Raw genomic sequence first — 22196 nt, 5'->3', positions numbered from 1 at the left:
TCCCTGAGTGTAGTGTCACACAGTTGGTATGTTTCTCTTCGGTTACTACTATCCATATGCAGTACTTTGCATTTGTCAATGTTAAACTTCAGTTGCCACTTCTCAGGGAAGAAATTCTGCTTCCTTTTGTAGCCATCTCCCACTTCAATCTTTCCTCCCCCCTCAAAATTTTTTTGTATTAAGAATGGATGACTAATCCTAACACAGGCCAAGTGTCTTTTGTCTGTACAATGTGTGTATTCATGAGTAAATTTTATTTACATGTTGTACAAGCAGAAAAAAACAGAATAACTCACAAGGAGAAACCTTTCTCTCTCTGCCTGAGACTGACCAATTGCGGCCGCCAGTTGAAGAGACCTAAGGAATTCCTCCACTTGCAAACGGAACTATTGGGGTTTCCTGTTAATAAATGCTTTTAGGAATTCCAGAATTCCATATTAAATTCAAGGACATACATTTTCAAGATAAAAAAAAAATATGTCTTTTTAATAATTTTTAGGATTATAGACATGCATGTTTATCTGGCAGTTTACAAAATATGATATGAAACAAGTGAACATGTATAATCACTCACAATGTATCTCTTTCCATGTAAGCAATATCCAGTTGTTTATGTAATGTTTTAATAACTTCTTGGCTAGCTTTCAGTTCATCTTCAACTGTTGATAAGTCCTCTTGAAGGGAGTTTACAGATCCTTGCATCTAAAATTTATAGAAGTATATATAAGTAATATGATAAAATAAAAGCAAAAAATTAAATTAATAAAAGATTTTAATACAGAAATAATTTCCAATTAGCTTCCTACCATAATGGTGAGGCAGGAACATTTCAAGGATTTCTTAAACAGTTCCAAGCTTAAGACATCCTACATGGCTACAAAACATGTTTTCCCATCTTAATACCGCTAATGAACATCAAACCATTGATCAGCATATAACCTGTCTAGGCCATCTCCTTCCTTATTCATGACAATGAAGATAGCACTCTGTTATATTAAACATTTGATGACAATCTCTGCAAATTACTCATGCTTCAACATACTTTGGCTGCAGAAACATCAGCTTCCCACAATTTCTCTCTCAAAAGGTGGTTAATGATTTAACAGTTAATAGCAAAATCAAGACAAATGATGCACATTCACAGTCATACTCTTATAAAAATTTATTCTATTCAAATTAATTTTTTTATAAAAGAAATATCTATCTACTTCTCTTCAGTTTCTAATAATCTTGCCTTATCACTTTATCTTACTTGCTACAATATTCTTCAAGACTGCCCTTCAACTTCTGTCATAATCTGAGATGATGCTAAAAGTTCAAAGTAAAAAAGTATGTACCAATACTTAGATTATACTATTTTTCTCTGTTTATATTGGTGCATTATAGCCTTAGTTGCTGATGCACCAATAAAACCCAAATCAAATCAAATCAAATCAAATCTGTTTATATTAATGATATAAATTTAACAGTCATATGTTGAAAAACGTTTTTACAGGAGAGTGTTTCTTTTTAATATTTAGATCTGTTTTCTGAATTATGTCTTTCCATTTATGCCTTGGTATGGTGAGTGTAGAAAGAGATGAGAAGTTTCCAAATCAGGTGAAATACAATTGTGCATCATTTGGAATCTTCTGCACACAAAGCACCATTATGTACTGTGATATACTGCTTTCATGTATAAAAAAGTTCACAGGGGAACTGTAATTATCTTCTATGACGTGTACAGGAAGTGGTGTCAACTGGACACCCACCACAATCAGTCTTCTGTCAGTTGCTGCACTAAATTCCACCCGTAATTCCAGATTTCAACCAAGATTCTGTTGACAGATAAACCATACTTTATAAGGGATGTAATCCTAAACTTGCATAATCTACTATGCCAAGGGAGAAGTACACAATATATGCTAGAAGACCCCTTCATCAATATGTTGGCAGGTCTTCTAGTTAATCAATGAACTAGTCACTGCCATCTTAGATGAAACTTCTCCAAACAATACTAAAGATCTAGGAAGATATCCTACTTGCCATATATTCCCACAAATGGATCATGCAAGATGGCTTACTGGTCACAGTTCTGCCATCGCGTGTACGTAGCCCAGTGGTCAGGAGCGAGAGTGCATAGCACGCATTCCTTGAGTGGACTGGGGTTCAAGCCTGTAACTACTAAATACGATAAATATTTGTATTGACGACTTACTGTAAACTCTACTGACTTGGTTGTCGTGCCGGAGTATAAACAGAAAAATTTATTTATAAAAACTCAGTTGTGAACTGTGTTTTTTTGGATTAGAATAAAGGCTGCTCTGGTCATGAGGTATAAATGTATTATTTTTGTAAATTGCATAATATGCTAGGAACAATTTGTCTTATTTCTGTTTGAAGGATTAAAAACCTAAGAAATACTGCAGAAAAGACTAGACATTTTCAAATAATATCAGTTTTAACTGATGTCAGTTGGATTAGCTAATCTCAAGTATTAGATTTACAGACAACTTGTGAGCTATTAGATAATCATACAAAATATAAAACTGTCAACTTTAAATCATTAGTAAATTTACCTGTTTACACTTAGCACACAAATCATCATCATGCATTCCTTTTCTAGATGGAGATGACTTATCATCTGTACTAGCGCCTTTCATGCGAAATGAGCCTTGGAGTTTCTGACGAAAAGATGCTAAACGGCGTACTCTAGGTTTTGGAGGAGATGAATCTTCTACTTCACTAAAAGATGACGAAGATATGGCATTATTATCTGGAGAAGAGTAGCGAAATGTAGGGGAGAAGATATCACTTCCATCTTTGCTTGAATTCTGAATATCTGAAGCAGTAGTACCGGCTGATTAAGAAATTCAAAACATATATTAAATTTATTGAATATGATTTTAAATATATTAAAATATAAATATTTATTTCATTTTTAATATTAAACAATGATTAGGCAAACACTTAGATTAAATAAAAACAGTGAGTGGTACATGATTTATGTATTATGACTTATTATTATATGAAGAGCTTTTAATAATGTTCTTAGGGGATGCTATATAAGTTGTGCTTCCCTGCACCATGCAGTGACAGAATTAAAGTCAATATTCATTACAGTCAGTCTTCATATAACAGGTGTTACACAAATTCGATCGTACATGATTTATAAATAGGGGAACGATATCATATATAACACAAACCGAATTCGCTTACGCACGATTCGCCTTTGTGTTTACAAGAAATGGCAGTCGAACGCGGAATCATCCCAAATGAACACAACACAATAGGAATGAAGAGAAGATTCTCAAAATGTATTTGTTTTTTATATCAGTGAAGGGGAAACACATTTCACCATAATAACATAAAAACCCACACAATTCCAGCTTTCGTATTATTGCAAATGCAATTAGATCGAGTTTACTACCCATTTATAACAGATTCCACTAGCAGAAACGTAACTGGAAATTGTTTTTATTGTTTTATGGCAGTGATCTCCAGAAATGTGCTTTAATAAAATGTGAGCTAGTGAGGTGTTAACAGTGTGTCTCTGCCTTTACAGTGTTGTTTATTCAGTTGCCACACGCACACACGCAGCTTTGTTTATGTGTATCAAGCGTGCCTCCTCATTTTGTAATTGTGCTTTATTCCCTAAAAATGAGTAAAATACTTAAAAGGTGTGGAAAGGAAGCATCCTGGTGAAGACACTACAGATTCAGAGAGAAAAAGAAAAGCAATATCGATAGACATAGTCTTACCCAGGAAAATCTGTAACGGCCTCATACTAACATTTATGGCCAAAATCATACCTGCCTCCATCGTTTTCTGGTCTCCGGCCCACCGGGGTTTCCCCAGTAAGGCTTATGGCCAGTCTGCCCTGTCGATAGAGAAAAAAAATATGAAATTGCAAAACACTTTGAGCAAAATGAAAGAACATGTGATATTGCATGTGCTACAGGCCTAAATGAGGCAACACCGAGAAACAGAAATAATGCAAAGAAAATAAAAACAACTTTCATAGCAGGAACAACTCAAAGTGTGTTTTTTTTTTTTTTTTTTGGCTGATGCTATATAAGTTTGCTTTCTTGCATCACGTGCCTTTGCTAATGCTAAAAATCCATTTGATCAAGACACAAAGAATTGGAAGAGATGGAACGGCTGTCATCTGTTTGGATAGAAGATCAAACAAAGAACAAGTTTGCTTACGACAGAAGCAAAAGTATTAGCAATATTTTATTACGTAATAATCGTAATAAAATACGTAAGTATTTTATTACAATTATTTATTGTGTCTGGTAATGTTTTAGTTACAAATGTGTGTTCAATCTTAGGTGGTCGGCACCTAACCCTATTTTTCCCATAGGACCTGTTATTTATATTGCATGATTTTGCATTGCAAGAGGGTTTTTAGGTACACAACTATCGTGCTATATGAGGACTGACTGTACATGGAAATCTTATCATCATCACTGCTGATGAGGTAGCTAAAACCACTTTGTTTTCCTGTGTAGCTAGCACTCTAAAGGGTTCAGAAATTTGTAAAATGAAATTAAACATAAAACATGTAGACCACTCCAAAATTAATGCATACAAATCTTTTATTGATTTCTTGTGTTACATACAAAATATAATGGTATCAGGTCAAAATTTTAAATCATTACTGCCAATATCCCGCAAGTTTCAACAATGCAAGCTAGGTAGTTTGTTTGTTGTTTGGTTTTTAGGAGCATTAGCAACTAAGGCCATATTGCTCTGGGAATATGTGGTGGTCATTCCCTGACCTTTCCACATCCTCCTGTATTTGGTGGTGACGGGCTTGAACCCCGGTCTAATCAAGAAGCGTGTGCTACGCACTGCTGTTCCTTCCCACATGGCTACGGAGGTGCCGCAAGCTAGGTAGTACAGCTGTACCAGCAGCATGTTATTGAGTTCCTGAATGTAAAGAATGTTTATGGGTACACGCCAGTTGATGTGAGCACAATTAGGCAATGAGTTAAGCTGGTCAGTGATGCCAATATTCGTCTGAAGCATATTCTAAGGCCATGCTGTTCTCGCAATGCAGTAATGGTGGAAAATGAGGGGAGAGAGAGAGAGATCCAATAAAATGTTTGCGAAGTTTGGCACATTAAGACCTGGTAATGTGTGCAAATGTGGGAATAATCTTTAATGAACTGAAAACAATGCTGGACGATCTGAGGTACTTATGAATGCTAACACCAGATCACAAGGAGCAGAGAGTGTAGGCTTTGCTTGTGCTGATCTTCTGGAGTTTTTTTTTTTTTTTTTTTATAATATGTGTGAGCAGTCTTGACAAACTATTCTGCTATGTACTATGTCAGCGGTTCCCAACCCTTTTTGACTCGAGAACACCTTTCAACATAATATTTTTATTGCGAACCCCTAAGCCTATATTCTCTGAAATCATATAAAAGTACTGAATTTTCATTATAAAATATTTCCAGTACTACGTTTTTAAAAGCGACATTGCATAATAAAAATTATTAAGTATTATTTATACTTTGTAAAGCAGTTACTGATTAGTCCAAACTAGATTTTCAACAGGCTAAGAATAGAAAACTTGCTTCTTGCCCTAATGGTAGTCAAGCATCCTGGTCTTTCCAAAGCTTGGCTGCAATTTTTGCCCATCTCTATTCCCGCCTCTGTCAAAACCAGATGGTTCTGTTGCTACATCAGCCAAAGATAAAGCTGACCTATTAGCAACCTATTTTTTTTTTCCAACTCATGTATTGATGATCTTGGTAAATCGCCTCAAACCTTTCCCAGTACACACCATTCAACGAATCCTGTGGTTTTCCATCAAAAGAATGTCAGAAAGATTTTGATGAATCTGATGCTATGAAAGCTCCAGGTCCTGATGTTATTTCTCCACTTGTTCTCAAAACCTATGCCCTTGATCTTACTCCCGTTTTGTGTCGTCTTGTTTCACTTTCTTATTTCAAAGATATTTTTTCTTCTGCTTGGAAATTTGCTCATATCCAGGCAGTTCCTAAAAAGGGTGACAAATTCCTTCCATCCAATTATCATCCCACTGCGATTACTTCTACTCTTTCCAAAGTAATGGAGAACTCAATTAACTGCCAACTCAAACTATCTGGAAATCTTTCATCTGGTCAACGATCGCCAGTATGGATTCTGTCATTATTGTTCCACTAGGAATATTCTGGCTTATGTACATCTATGGAAGAACTTCTAGAAGAGACAGAAAATGGAATGAAGTCATTAGAGAGAAAATGAAAATGAAAAAGAATATTATTGACACTATCAAAGAAAAGCATTAAACGTGTGGTATGGACACGTAAAATGGATGCAAGAAACCAGATATTCAAAGGCTATCCTGGAATGGATACCTCCTGGAAGAAGGAGAAGAGTAAGACCTAGGAGGACATGGATGGATGGAGTACGGGAATGCATGACAGCCAGAGGTTTAACTGACCAACACACCTTGAACCGCACTTTATGGCGGATAAAAATTCCTACCAAAAAATAACTTGTTTGCTGAGGAAACCCATTGTAAATGGAAACACTCCTCTTGAAGATGTGCATTTATGGACAGATTCAATGGAAAAGTTTTTGATGAAACTCAAGCCATTGCTGCTGATATTTCAAAAGATTTTGATCGTGTTTGGCATAAAGGTCTTCTAAATAAGCTTCCATCCTATGGTTTGCCAGCTCTTCTTTGTGATTGGGTATCCAGTTTTCTCTCTGACTGCTCACTGGGTGATGGTAGACCGCTCTCTTTCTTCTAACTTCTCCACTAATGCTGGTGTTCCCCACGGTTCAGTTCTTTCTCACACTCTTTTCCTCTTATATATTAATGGCCTTTTTCCATTGACCGGAAATCCTACCCACAGTTTTACTGGTGATAGCACATTACTTTCCACCTTCCAGTTTGAGAAACCCTGCCCTGTTCAAACAGCTTCAACTTCTCGAATATCCACTGCCAAATCTCTAAATGCTGATCTCCAGGCAATTCATCAGTGGAGCAAAGAAAACTTAATTTCAATCCTTTTAAAGCTCAGTCCTGTCTTATATCTCGCAAAACGGATTCTTCTGCTCCTATGCTTATCATCGATGACACTCCGATTTCTCCGATGACATCGATGACACTCCGATCTCCCTTGGCACAAGCACATTACAAATATTGCTTCCTCTGCATCTAAAAACTTGGTTTTCAGTTTCGCTCTCAGTGTTACTTACCTTCCAAACAGCTGTTCACTCTATACAAATGGCAAATCTGCCCTACCATGGATATTGTTCCCACATCTGGGGCGGTGCCCCAAAACCTCTCTCAGGCTTCTAGATTCCATCCAGAAGAGGGTTAATTAGGGTCAATTAACGACTCATCTCTAACAGAGTCCGTCCACTCTGTCTCATACATGTTCTGTTTCTGCCGCATGTGTTTTCTATCGATGGCTACTTCCATGTGTACTGTTCTTCTGAATGGCTTCTATAATTCCCACTTTCTCTTTTAAAGCAGTCCAAACATGTGGTGCAACCAGTGAACATCCTTTTACTGTCCAACTTCAAACTCACAAAACCAACTTTTCTTCTTCCTCGTTTATTCATTCAACTTCTGTTTTCTGGAACAACCTTCCTTCATACATATTTCCTGAAAATTACAATCTACATAAGTTCAAGTATCTTTTTTCAATCTTCAACCCATGCACGATACTAAGTACCATAATTTTTTTAAAAAAAAAAAAGTACCTATACATAACAATGATTCTTGAGAATGAAAAAAAAAAAAAAAAAAAAATAGTATGGAAAACATTTAATTAAAAAAGGTTGTTTAGGCATGGGTAATGCATTTCCATCATTTCTACTACTCAGGTAGTATAAATGCATCATTTATTGATATCTCATATTGTGAATGAACCTTCAGAACGAGTGGGCAAGGTATTGCACTGCTTTGAATAAGTAACTTCACCAGACTAACGTTACCTATTCTTGGAGGATACCACCATCCAGATGGCACCAATTCAAAGCTTGTTGGCTTACTCATCGGTGGGCGGGCAGGTACACTGTCATTGTAATAGCGGCAATCCGGTTATGAAGTATAACTCCACAATATGAGAGATGCTTGATGGTGTGCATGGTTTAATCTTAAACTATTTCTTGACTAAACATCCAAGAGTATGAAAAAGGTTGCTTATGCATGGGTAATACACTTCCATCATTTCTACTACCTGAGTAGTAGAAATGATGCCTGCATCTGATATCTCGAATTACCCATGCATAAACCTTTTTCATACTCTTAGACATTTAGTCAAGAAATAATTTTAGATATTTATTTAACATGATATACTATAAGATAGTAAAGTAATTATAAGGAATTGTGGGAGATGTGGTTTATTTCTTTGGCAATTCTTTACTTTTTATTTAATTTTGTTTTACTTTATTGTTTATTATTAGTTATATTTTGTAGTTTAAAATAGCAGATGCCATTACAGAATTTTTAGTGCGAACCCCCTGGAACTCCTGGGGGTTCACAAACCACCAGTTGGGAACCGCTGTACTATGTGATGATACCATACAGATGAAGCCAATCGATGAAGTGAGGTATACATATCATACTGTAGCACTGGATTATATTGTTTGTGCTGAATGACTGGTCAATTAGTCCAAACGAACATAGAGGCTGAGACCATCTCATTTTGTAATTATACCCTAGTTGTTTTTTTGCACCATTCAAACCATCCAGTTATCATCCTGGGCACGGCAGGTTTTTGTTGTTATTTGGTTTTTAGGAACATTAGCAACTAAAGCCATATTGCTCTGGGGAGATGCGGTGGTCATTCCCTGACCTTTCCGCATCCTCCGTATTTGGTGGTCACGGGCTCGAACCCTGGTCTAATCAAGAAGTGTGTGTGCTATGTACTGCTGCTCCTGCCCACCTGGATATGGAGGTGCCTAAGTGGAGCCAGGCCAGGGTCTACTATTGTAGTGTTTATTAAGCATTATATTATAGGACGATGCGCAATGATTTTATTGAGAGCATTATCACTGAATGAGGGCAGCACAAATAAAGAAGAAATTTGAAGTTCCTCAACCACTCAAAAAAATTGTGTTCTGTTTCTTGAGAAAAGAGAGAGGGCTATCCTCATGGATTTTCTGGAATTGGGTCACATGATCAATTCTGCGGCCTCCGTAGCCGAGTGGTCAGGAGCGGGAGTGCAGTAGCACACGCTCTTTGAGTAGACCGGGGTTCAAGCCCCTGACTGCTGAATACGGTCGATCTGCCAACCCGCACTGGACCAGCATGGCAAATTATGGTCCATTTCCCTCAGCATGAATTATTGAGGAGGCTTCCATCCTGCAGTGGGTTGATAATGGCTGCACTTTACTTTTACTTTTATGATAAATTCTGCTTTTTGTGTAGAAACATTAAAGAAGCTACAATTCCAAAATTAAACTAGTTTTAGTTGCGTATTTAATGTAATTTTTTATGTTCTGATTATTTAAGAGTAATGCAATATCAGAATCATATGCTGGTTTTTTTCACTGATTGTTGCACTAAGATGAGATTATGTGCAAGCCATGGGATTCAAAGGCATATCTAGCAAGAATAAGGTAAAGAAAAACATTGGTTTAATATGAACAACAGGTGAAAACATTACTGCCCCTGCTTCGCTACTATGGAAAAGAACACCACTTACATGCACAAGTCAAACCTTCTACTACTCCATGTTGCTTTCAATTCATATAAGTAGTACTATATTCAAGTACGAGAGAGAGAGAGAGAGAGAGAGAGAGAGAGAGAGAGAGAGAGAGAGAGAGAGAGACTTACAATCAAATGGTACTTTATTCCGCATGGCAGCCACAGAATTAATAACCTGATTTCGAAGAATGTGAAACCTTTGTGTCAATGGTTTTAACGAAAAATCTTGACTGACAAAATCTTCATTGCCTATTCCATCAGGTTTATCTACTGGAACCATCAATGAAAACTCATCCACATTATGTTCTTCAAGGTCTTGTTCAGAAGGATAAGCTAATAGTCCACTTAATGGTCTCTAAAAATTTGAAAATATTTTTAGATTAATCCACCTGCAAACAAAAAACATCCAATTCTAAATTTTCTCAGATAAAATATCAATTTTAACATAAAATATGAATTTTAGAAGTAAATTTCCTAAAAATTAAAGAAATTCATTTAAATCTAAAAATATAATAATTATAATATATTCTATACATGGTTTATAAAATAATAAGAGGAGTTTACCTCAATATAGTACGTAGAACACTTCCGTATGATACTCTCCAGAAATTAAAATTAAAAAAATCGAAAACTTACATTAGAGTAAAAAATAAATAATAATTAATAATTAAAAACCAATTTAACACAATTAAAAATCAATTTAACGGAATTAAAAATTAAAAAGAATCTAACGAAAATATTCAAAACGATTTTCCTTCCTGAAGCTGACAACGCTTTTCGACTGTATGTCACGATCACAGGAATGAAAATTACCGAATAGGGTTGAACCTGAAACTTAAATAGTGATTATTTGTCTTTGCGCATGCAGGTCCACGCATCGGAGATCAAATATGGCCACCGAACATTAACAGAATTCTTGTGTAATTCAATTTCTACGGTTTCTGCAATTAATAGTCGCGTATAATTACGTTGAACATTAAGTATTTTGGCCTCATTAAATAAAAAAGTATGTTTTTTGTTAATGGCATGAAAGGCTAATTCTGACGCTGCTGAATGAGAAGCACGAACTGAGGCTTCATGTTGATTTACATGAATGTTCAGAGAAAATTGCGCCGAACCTTGGTAAGACGAGTCGCAATCACCGCAAGAAATGTTGTATACCAGATCATTAATTCGTGTTGTGAATGTGGAAAGAACTGAGCGATTGTTCAGTATAGTGTGTAATTTTCATATTGACCAGGCCACAATTTTAAATTCGGTATCTTTAAAGAATCTATTAAGCTGTTTGTGCCACTGTTCAACATATGGGACAGAAATAAAGTATTTTTTGATATTACTATTGTTGGTTGGTATAGTATTTTGTATCCTATCCTTAGCCTATACCCTAATTCGGTTTATTGTGGCAAGGGGATAACTCCTATTTAAGAACCTGCTAGTTAATATTTGTATTTCTGAGCCCAAAGCAGATTCCGTCGTTGAATATTTATAGGCATTTAGAAATTGATTAAAGATAATCGATCTTTTGTAGGTGAACAGGTGATTGCTATTATAATGTAGAAGCATACCGGTGTTTGTAGGTTTTCGATAGATACTAAATTGGATTTTATTTGAGTCCTGAGTAAGCGTGAAATTTAAAAAGTTTAATGACTTTGTATATGTATCCTCCCTTTCCAATGTAAATTTGGAGAGTATCATACGGAAGTGTTCTACGTACTATATTGAGGTAAACGCCTCTTATTATTTTACAAATATTAATATCAACGTAGAACACATTGAGCATTACACCTCTGATTCACATTATCTAACTGTACACCATGTATAGAATTAGATAGTGTGAATCAGAGGTGTAACACTCAACATCACAGCAAAATGAACATCTATGTAAATAGTGAATCCATATATAAAAATTATTACATACTGCAAGTTCTAAATACCGATTCAATTTATGGACTTCATTTAAATAACCAAATGTCGTTGATTATGAAATGTCAATTTCATATGAGGTCAAAAAGTTTAATGCAGTCAGAATGAAACAGTCAGCATGGATTTTGGCCTATGAATGTGTGCACAGTCAAATTTTTTTTTTAAATGGTAACTTTGAAAACAAAAAAGATATTGGAACCTCTAGTACTCCAATACTGTATATTGGTTGAGAAGACAGAAGGTACTTTTGATATTAGTTTCTATAGATGGTAAATTTCAGAAAATACACAAGGAAGGTTATTCCAAAGAACAGAAGTAGAAAGGATAAATAAAGAAGGCAAAAAATTAGTGTGGTGGGTTTGGAGATGAGCTGTGAGTGGATGTTGACTAGCCAATGCATGTGCTCAAATTGGTTTGTGGAAAACTAAGAGAAGAAATGTAAGATAATTATGAATAACAGTGCCCACATGAATATCAGCAAAAAGGCATGCAGCAGAAACTGAACATTTGTTGTGTAATTGGAAGAGAGAGAGAGAAATAATTAATTAATCCCGGTGCTCACTTCTGGATGGAGTCTAAAAGTTTAAGAGGGGAGTTCTGGGGGCATCACCCCTGAAGTGGGAACAATATTTCATGGTTGGATGGATTTGCAATTTGTACAGAGTTGGCAGTTGTTAAGAAAAAAAGTAATGCAAAGAGTAAAGAAATAAAAAAAAAGAAAGCATAGTTTTATTTTTTTATGCAGCAAAAACAATATCTGTGATATGCAAATGCCAAAATAGCCAGAGGTTAAGGTTATCTCCAGTGTGCATTCTGTCAAGAAATATCAGTGTCTTTTATGTGAGAATCAACATAAGACCAAATTTAAAAACACTTGAAGGTTTTGTTCTGACACTGGAGAAATAAATAATACCCTCTATTGTACAATAACAGAAACTGAACAACACTGTTGTACAAGTCTTTCAGAGCCAGAAAAAGGCCAGGGGTTAAAATTACCTAGAGATTACCAAGGAACTGGTGCTCCACCAGTCCAAAAAGCTGTAGCTGTTCATGCAGTGAATAGTTTGTGGACTATAAAGTGGAAAGCAGTGTACTGTACTATTATCAACAAAAACTGCTGGTAGCATTTCCAATTAATGGAAGAAAACCATTATTGAAGGAGTGAAAGAAGAGAACCATTCCAGCATCAGCTAAGAAATTAACACACACACACAGAGAGAGAGAGAGAGAGAGAGAGAGAGAGAGAGAGAGAGAGAGAGAGAGAGAGAGAGAGAGAGAGAGAGAGAGAGAGAGAGAGAGAGAGAGAGAGAGAGAGAGCTGACTAAATATTATCAAAAATCTTAGAAATATAAAAGGCAACTAACTGCTTGAGTTTCTCCAAACATTTCTGTGTAATATATTTACAAATGATGGACATAAGTAAAGATACTGCCAGTACATCAGCACCAATGAAAATTTTCAAGACAAAATGTTTTAAAATATTTGGATGAGTACAAAAATAAGATTTTTTAAAATATCATCTTTTCATGCTCATGTTTTGTAATAAATATAAAATAATATTGACACATGTATCAAATAATTTTATTTTGTTCCTATTTTGATATTGCTATTTTAATATGTCAAAAACTTATTTCATTAATACATTAAAGGAAACAGAAACCAGAAAACCATGAAGAGTGATTTCATTTTCATCAAAGTTCATGATAATATTAAGAGAGATTATAGGAATATATTATTAAATTTTCAAATGATTACAATAAGTTTTATTTGGGTTATCAATGAAAAAATTTTACATTGTTGAAAATTAATATCAGGTGTGACCCCGACCCCCCCCCCACATGCCTGAATACAAGTGTTGACTTTGGTGTGCAATTGGTAAGAGGTGTTGGATGTTATCTTGCAGTATCATTCCAGGCTGTTCCACTTAACATGTTTGCTGGCCAAATGCAAATCTGCAACCAAATGAACTGCAATTTCTGTGCCTCAATGCAGATATGCATCCATTTAATTGTGGTTAATAAATGAGCACTGTAAAGGAACAGCACACAAAATGAACAACTGAGCAATATCAGCACACTGATTCAACCATGGGCTATTGCATTATGGCTGGGATATTGCTTAGCATCAATCACAAAATCCAGAGAGCACTATAAAAGCTGTATACTTTGTTCACAGTTTTATATGTTCCTTGCTTATGTTGAAATTATTTTATCTAGTTTAGCATTTTCCATAAGAAAAGGTAAAATTTTTTGAAGATTATGCTTCCTGAATTTTAATTCTTCAGTTTGTGCAAAACAGAAGACCATCCTTAGTGTGTGTGTGCGCGTGTGTGTGTGTCTACTGATAAAGTTTTGTGTAAGAAGTGTTTTCCTATAAAATTTTATCCTAAAAGATTGTTATAATGGATCCGCAGCCTGGAACATCAGTACTGAAAAGGAAGAGAGATAGATGGTATGTTGAAGCCGATGACATTGAATCAGCTATTTATAATATGTCATCTGAAACTGAAATACATCTCTATTCAAGTGATGCAGATTCTGAATCTTGTTCAAATGCATCTGTTGATGTTAGAAAGCTTCAAACAACAGATTCCGGCATCACTTGGAGTGATGACTCTCAGATGAAATCCATTTACTAAAAAGCCTACTTGTTCCAGCAGCACAGAGAAACATTCCAAGAGAGGTGCTCCACAGAAGTGTCCCAAGGCACATGAGATGACCCTTGCAAATATAAAAGGCAGCAAATATGTTAAGCTCTCAACTCAGGGACTGAAAGTGAAGGTACTGGATTTCAGGTCAGGTGGCTTTCAACCACATCCTAGACGTATTCAATCTGTTACCTTGCAGGACATGAGAGGATATTCACATCTTGAAGAGCCAAGCTGGTGATGATGGCAGTATGTGGATGGACATTATCCTGTAAGAACATCATATTATCTATATTCACCAAAAACAGGATGACCACAGAGTTTATGACATTATCAATGTCATAAACTCTGTGGTCCATTCGCCTCTCACTCCTTAGTGGGAGTGAGAGGCGAATGGTTCAAAGGGATGAGCTACCATACTGGCCTCCACAAATACGAGAGCTGTTTTCATGTCATACTTGATTGCTTTCCAAATTACACTGAGGTTAGTATGTCTCTCCTCCATACAGTCTGCTCTCTCTCTCTAGGCATTGTTTTAACCTCTGTCCATCTGTCCATGACTCACATCAAGGCTGAAATGGATCTCTTCACTGAACACCACTAACGCATTATAGACTCCCATATACACATGCACAACACCAATGAGGATATTCATGACGGGATTAGTAAGAGTTATTTGGTTTTTGGTTTTTTTTTAGGAGCATTAGCAACTAAGGCCATATTGCTCTGGGGATATGCGGTGGTCATTCCCTGACCTTTCCGCATCCTCTGTATTTAGTGGTCACGGCTCAAACCCCGGTCTAATCAAGAAGCATGAGGTACACACTGCTGCTACCTGCCCACCTGGCTACGGAGGGCGCCTGATTAGTAGGAGTGAGAGGCGAATGTTCAAAGGGACTGAAGATCAGAGCACTACTTCGCAGTGACTAAAAACTGTGCAAGGTCATGTGGGAACACATGACCACTTCTGAGCAGAAGTGGCTGATATGAAACCAAAGACATCTACTGGATATGCTGGTCCAGTCCTTCTTAAATGCTTCTGTAAGGCCTTGTGCCTGGTCTTTGAAAATGTGTACACCATCCTCTTCCCATCATATCCAACATCGATGAACTGCAGATATCTCTCCCAACTTGTTCAGCAATATCATAGAATGATATTCCAACCTCTCGTAAGCTGACTTGAGGACTAACTAACTGCTATAAGCTTTCTTTCAATGTACATCAGTTGGTCATATGGAGTATGTCTCCTTCTTGACATTATTCTAAGAATACAATTAATTTTAATCAAAAACATCAATTAAAAATCAATTTAGGCCTAAATGGTTATCAAATGAACTAATGAGACTCGTAACAGAGAAGAAAAATGCATGGGATGCATATAAATTAATAAAGCGACTCAGAAGCCTATGGCAGATATAAGCTAGTCTGTAATCAGGTCATAAAGGAGGTTAGGCAGGCAAAGGCAGATTATGAGAAATCCTTGGCAAAAAATGCTACGAAAAACAGCAAGGATTACTTTACTTATATAAACTCTAAAAGGAACAGGATGAATCTGATTGGTCCACTTGACATCGATGGTTCGACTGTTGATGATCCTGCTCAGATAGCAAACAAACTGAATGAGTATTTTGCATCTACATTCACACATGAGGAATTATTAAAGTTTGAAAATGGCAGAAGGTTATCAAATTGTATCAGGATACTTAATGATTTTGTAATAACTGAGAGCAAAGTGGAGGAGAAATTGTTGAAGTTAAACATAAGAAAAGCACCTGGGGTGGATGGGATCTATCCAGTTATATTAAAGGAGGCGGCAAAACAACTAAGCAAACTCTTAGCCATAATTATGAGAGCATCCTTGGACTCAGGGGAGTTTCCCACGGACTGGAGATGTGCAAATGTATCCCCAATTCACAAAGGGGGATCGAAGGGTGACACGAGTAATTACAGACCAGTTAGTTTAACTTCTGTTCCGGGTAAAATAATGGAGTCACTGGTTAAAGATGCATTGCAGGATCATCTAGACAAGTAGTAGTAGTAGTAGTGTCATGTGATGCAAGAAAGCAAGTGTAGGAGCTTATGCAGCATCAGCCAAAAAAAAAAAAAAAAAAATCACACCATTCCCTCCAAATGCCTGTCCAGTTCCTCCTTAAATTTATTTAACCTATCAACTTCCACAACGACAGATGGAAGTTTGTTCCAGCAATTAACCACCCGCTTGCTAAAGGCAAATTTCCGCACATCTATTCTACATCTGTCCTTTCTTAATTTGAACTTATGTCCCCGTAGGTTCGTAATCTGAACAAGTGGGAGGATCCCATCAGAATTCAGCGTGCTCAACCCATTCAAGGCCTTATAGACCTCAATCAGATCACCGCGCAGGTGCCTAGTCTCCAGCCGCTGCAATTTGCAGAACTTAAGCCTCTCTTGGTAAGAGAATCCCTTCATTCCCCTCACCAATCATGTTGCTCTTCTCTGTACATGCTCAAGCAAATCTACATCCTTCCTAAAATGAGGCCTCCAGACCTGTACGCAGTACTCAAGGCGTGGCCTGACCATTCCCTTATACAGAGGGACAATCACCTCCTTTTCCCTGCTAGCAAAATTCCTATATATCATTGACAAAACCCCATGACCTGCCCTAGCAGCCTGTCTGCACTGCTCAGAAAACTTCATATCTGACTGCACAATTACTCCCAGGTCTTTTTCATTTTCTACCACCTTAAGTGTAGTACCACACAGTTGGTACGTTTCTCTGGGGTTACTTCTACCCATATGCAGTACTTTGCATTTGTCAAGGTTGAACTTCAGTTGCCACTTCTTAGCCCATCTGCCCAAATTATCTAGATCCTGTTGCAGTAGCACACTGTCATTAACAACCATGCCAACCTTTGTGTCATCTGCAAACTTCGACATTAAGCCTGATATACCTTCATCAATATCATTGATAAATACACAAAACAACAGTGGACCCAACACCGAACCCTGTGGGACTCCACTAATAACATTAGTCCACGAAGAGCAGCACCCATTGATTACCACCCTCTGTCTTCTCCCACTTAACCATCCTTTTATCCATTGTAGCAACTTACCCTTAATACCATTCTGCTCCAATTTGTACAGTAGTCTTCCATGCGCAACAGTGTCAAAAGCTTTCCTGAAATCCAAGTATATGATATCAAAATTATTTTTTGCATCCAGTTCCTTTGTGACCACATCATAATAACCAATCAAATTTGTCAGACAAGACTTTCCCTTAACAAACCCATCCTGTGTTTGAATTATTGCTGCAGTCTTGTCTAGATGATCCTGCAATACATCTGTAACCAGTGACTCCATTATTTTACCCGGAACAGAAGTTAAACTAACTGGTCTGTAATTACTCGTGTCACCCTTCGATCCACCTTTGTGAATTGGGGACACATTTGCACATCTCCAGTCCGTGGGAACCTCCCCTGAGTCCAAGGATGCTCTCATAATTATGGCTAAGGGTTTGCTTAGTTGCTTTGCCGCTTCCTTTAAAAAGACTGCAGCAATAATTCAGACACAGCATAATTTTGTTAAGGGAAAGTCTTGTCTGACAAATTTGATAGGATATTATGATGTGGTTACAAAGGAACTGGATGCAAAAAATAATTTTGATATCATATATTTGGATTTCAGGAAAGCTTTTATCACTGTTGCGCATGGAAGACTATTATACAAATTGGAGCACAATGGTATTAAGGGTAAGTTGCTACAATGGATAAAAGGATGATTAAGTGGGAGAAGACAGAGGGTGGTAATCAATGGGTGCTGCTCTTCGTGGACTAATGTTATTAGGTGTTGGGTCCACTGTTGTTTTGTATATTTATCAATGATATTGATGACGGTATATCAGGCTTAATGTCGAAGTTTGCAGATGATACAAAGGTTGGCAGGGTTGTTAATGACAGCAATGGCAGTGTGCTACTGCAACAGGATCTAGATAATTTGGGCAGATGAGCTAAGAAGTGGCAACTGAAGTTTAACCTTGACAAATGCAAAGTACTGCATTTGGGTAGAAGTAACCCCAGAGAAACGTACCAACTGTGTGGTACTACACTTAAGGTGGTAGAAAATGAAAAAGACCTGGGAGTAATTGTGCAGTCAGATATGAAGTTTTCTGAGCAATGCAGACAGGCTGCCAGGGCAGGTCACGGGGTTTTGTCAATGATATATAGGAATTTTGCTAGCAGGGAAAAGAAGGTGATTGTCCCTCTGTATAAGGCAATGGTCAGGCCAAGCCTTGCGTACTGCGTACAGGTCTGGAGACCTCATTTCAGGAAGGATGTAGATTTGCTTGAGCGTGTACAGAGAAGGGCAACAAGATTGGTGAGGGGAATGAAGGGATCCTCTTACCAAGAGAGGCTTAAATTCTGCAAATTGCAGTGGCTGGAGACTAGGCACCTGCACGGTGATCTGACTGAGGTGTATAAGGCCTTGAATGGGTTGAGCACGCTGAATTCTGATGGGATCCTTCCACTTGTTCAGATTACGAACCAAAGGGGCATAAATTCAAATTAAGAAAGGACAGATGTAGAATAGATGTGCAGAAATTTGCCTTTAGCCAGCGGGTGGTTAATTGCTGGAACAAACTTCCATCTGTCATTGTGGAAGTTGATAAGTTGAATAAATTTTAAGGAGGAACTGGACAGGCATTTGGAGGGAATGGTGTGATTTTTTTTTTTTGGCTGATGCTGCATAAGCTCATACACTTGCTTTCTTGCATCACATGCCGCCACCACCACCACTACTACTACTACTATATTTTAAAAAAATTATTATTTTTAGGTAAAAAAACAATAATTTAAACTCTAAATTTCAAAGTTATATCTCTTTTAATACTGATTCCAAATTCTAGGAAAATTTAATCATTTATTCCTATAACACCTCTTAACATTATCACCAATTATGGCCAAAATCGGATCACTCTATTGTTCTGACGGCAATGAAAACTGGAACACCAGTTTCCATTTCCTTCAACATAAAAATTTTGCTTCAAGGTAATATTTTAATATTTTAAAATCTAGAATCTAATAGTTGTGAGAAGAATAGGGGCAAATGAAATGCAGCCTTAATCCTGACCAACATATGGAACTTTAAGAGAGTCCTAAGCACTTAAATGCTTATAGCACAGCCACTGTTAATACTATAAGCTTTATGAAAAATAAATTTTGTAACCTATATCTATTTTCTGAATCTGCTTTACATTAACTACTATCCATGGCAATGTACTCTTTACATTAACTACTCTTCATGGCAGTGTTCTCATTAAATAATAGAAATTAAAAGATTAAGTATGTATTTTATTGGAGGATTAACTTAATTTTCTTATCACAAGAAGTAAAATAAAAAAAAAAAGTGCATACTCCAACTCCAACTGAATTATTTTCTGTAGTTGAATTACTAATACCAATCTGATAAGTTCTTTTGGCACTATATATTCGTCGCCACTTCTGAAGTTCTTGAATCCAGAAAAGACACGCTTGCCGATCTTTTGCTTCAAGAATGTACTCCCTTCCTGGTGTGCTGAAAACATTTATTTTATTAAATCCAGTTTTAAATATATGATTATATATGCTTCATCAAAATATTTGAAAAAATAACAGTATTTTTTTTTATCACTTGCAGAAGTAAACAAATTATTTTAAAGAAACAAGATCTCTTGTTTTATGCAATTCATATTTTATTGCATCATTTAAAAACATGGCTTTGCTTATATAATTATAAAAATTAATATGCTACTCATGTTTATACCATCTAAAATTTGAAGAAAACAGCATACCGGTACTAATCTGTTTAAAAGCTGTGTTATCAACACAGGTAATTTGTAGTTGCAAAAAAAAAAAAAAAATTAGATTTCTATTTTTTTTTCATTAGTTATCAGTTGTATAAACTTAGTTCCACTTCTTATGATAATGATGTAAATCATTAATCTAATAATTTATATCACCCTAAAATCCCTCCTAGATTTTTCTTAGTATGCTGACATAAGGCTAAGTAATGCAAGTAGTTTCTATCCTTATTCCAGACTTCTTTACAAAATTTTGACCAAGTCGCAACTACTGCTCCTTTCTCTTTAAAATAATATCTTTAATTTATGTACGCTTTCTAACTTAGCTGTTACTTCTCTTTCTCCTCAATTTTGGGTTCCATGTTTTGTTTTTTTTTTAATGAAACTCCAAGCACTAAAAGTATTAGAACTGACAGTACTTAGTAGTGTGTGTGGGTTGAAGGCTGAGAAATCAGAAGATACTTGTTGACATTAGGCTTGGATTTTTTAAATTGCAATTTTCAAGAATTATGTCTGAAGAAGGATTGTTCCAGAAAACAGAAGGATAAAAAAATAAAAGAAAATACTGGTTTTGTGAGTTTGGAGTTAGGCAGTAAATGGATACTGATTGATTGCAGCATGTGATTGGATGTGGAAGAGCTTGGAGGAATTAAAGGTGCCAATTCAGAAGCGCAGTGCCCATGGAAGTATCTATAGAAAAGGCATGCATCAAAAACTAAGCATCTATTATGCAATGTAAAAAAACTTTGTATGAAATGGGTAATTAATTAAACTGACTGCTCTCTTCTGAATAGAGTACAGGAGCTTAAGAGATGTTTTGAGCACATCACCCCAGATGTGGGGAGGTGGCAACTCCGTAGCCAGGTGGGCAGTAGCAGCAGTGCATAGCACGTGCTTCTTGATTAGACCAGGGTTCGAGCCCGTGACCACCAAATACAGAGGATGCAAAGAGGTCAGGGAATGACCACCACATATCCCCAGAGCAATATGGCCTTAGTTGCTAATGCTCCTAAAAACCAAATAACAACAACCCAGATGTGGGAACAATATTCAACATCAGGGCAGATTTTAGATGTGTACAGAGCGAGTATTTCAACACTGAAACAGCTATTCACAGAGAAAGTACAGGGTGAGTAGTTGGATCAACATTGACAGAATCCATATTCATAATCATTGATCAGATGGAAATTTCAAGTTAGTTCAAGAGCTGGGCAATGGATTTCTCCATTACTTTGGAAAGTAGAGGCATGTACAATGAGATGATAATGGAACAGAGCATTTTTCACCCCATTTTAAGTACTGAATAGATAGTATGTAGAGTCCTGATTAACCAAGACTCATTTAACTGAGGTTCTGCATTATCCTAGGTGAACTGTCAAAAAGTTGTATATTATCACTTTTCACACATTATCACATTGTCTTTGGAAAGTCAAAGACAAGAGTACGTAGTTTAGCATAGAGTGTGAACTACCAGAAGTTGATTGTCGAGCATTGCTGATCTTTTACATTTGTTGATTTTGTGACTTTTTACTCTCAAATTTTCAATTTTTTTTATTTGTCATGTTTCATCTTGTGATTAGGGTTAGTGTAAGTACTATGAGTGGAAAATGGAAGTATGTTGTTGTGTCTTTAGATATGAAGTTGAACGCAATCAAACGCTTGGATCAAGGAGAAACAATAAAAAAAAGTGGGCTAGTGGTGTTCAAAAATGGTGTTCACAAAGAGCATTTGTAGGCAATAGTCAAAATTACAATAGTCGGAAAAACAATGAAGAAAAGAGAATTTGACCAAACTTCTGAAGCTCTTTTTTTGTGGTTCACACAGATGAGAGACAAAGGAAGCCTGATTTCTGGACTGATTTTACCAGATAAGGCCTTAGAATTTCATAAGCATTTTAATGAAGGGGAAGAACAATTTACCGCAAGTATTGGTTGGTTGGTTGGATCGTCAGAAAAAGAGGTTTGGAGTTAGAAATCTGAAATTTGACAGGGAAAAAATATATCAGCTAGTATTGAAGAAATAGCAACATTTATTGCTCAATTAGCAAAAATTATTCAAGAAGAAAATCTGAATTTCGATCAAATTTACAATTGTGACAAAATGGGCCTGAATTATAAAATGCTCCCATACAAAACATTTGCAGCTAGAAA

The 22196-nt window shown here is 36.4% G+C and overlaps 1 protein-coding gene across 1 annotated transcript in view; it reads right to left on the bottom strand.

Annotated features, from left to right (window-relative positions):
- LOC150091264 (TBC1 domain family member 2B-like) overlaps positions 1-22196 on the bottom strand; it is a 175453-nt gene that overhangs the window by 140729 nt on the left and 12528 nt on the right. The window contains exons 2-5 of the mRNA XM_090389863.1: positions 19622-19781; positions 9791-10016; positions 2559-2839; positions 575-702 (exon numbers count right to left, since the gene is read on the bottom strand). Coding sequence (XP_090245989.1) covers positions 575-702; positions 2559-2839; positions 9791-10016; positions 19622-19781 — 795 coding nt within the window. The remainder of the gene's footprint in view (positions 1-574; positions 703-2558; positions 2840-9790; positions 10017-19621; positions 19782-22196) is intronic.

Source organism: Mastigoproctus giganteus, chromosome 1 (assembly GCF_048544385.1).
Source record: "Mastigoproctus giganteus isolate SK-2022 chromosome 1, ASM4854438v1, whole genome shotgun sequence".
In the NCBI taxonomy this organism is placed as follows: domain Eukaryota; kingdom Metazoa; phylum Arthropoda; class Arachnida; order Uropygi; family Thelyphonidae; genus Mastigoproctus; species Mastigoproctus giganteus.
The sequence above is the reverse complement of the archived record's forward strand: the minus strand, read 5'-3'. Positions and strand labels throughout refer to the sequence as shown.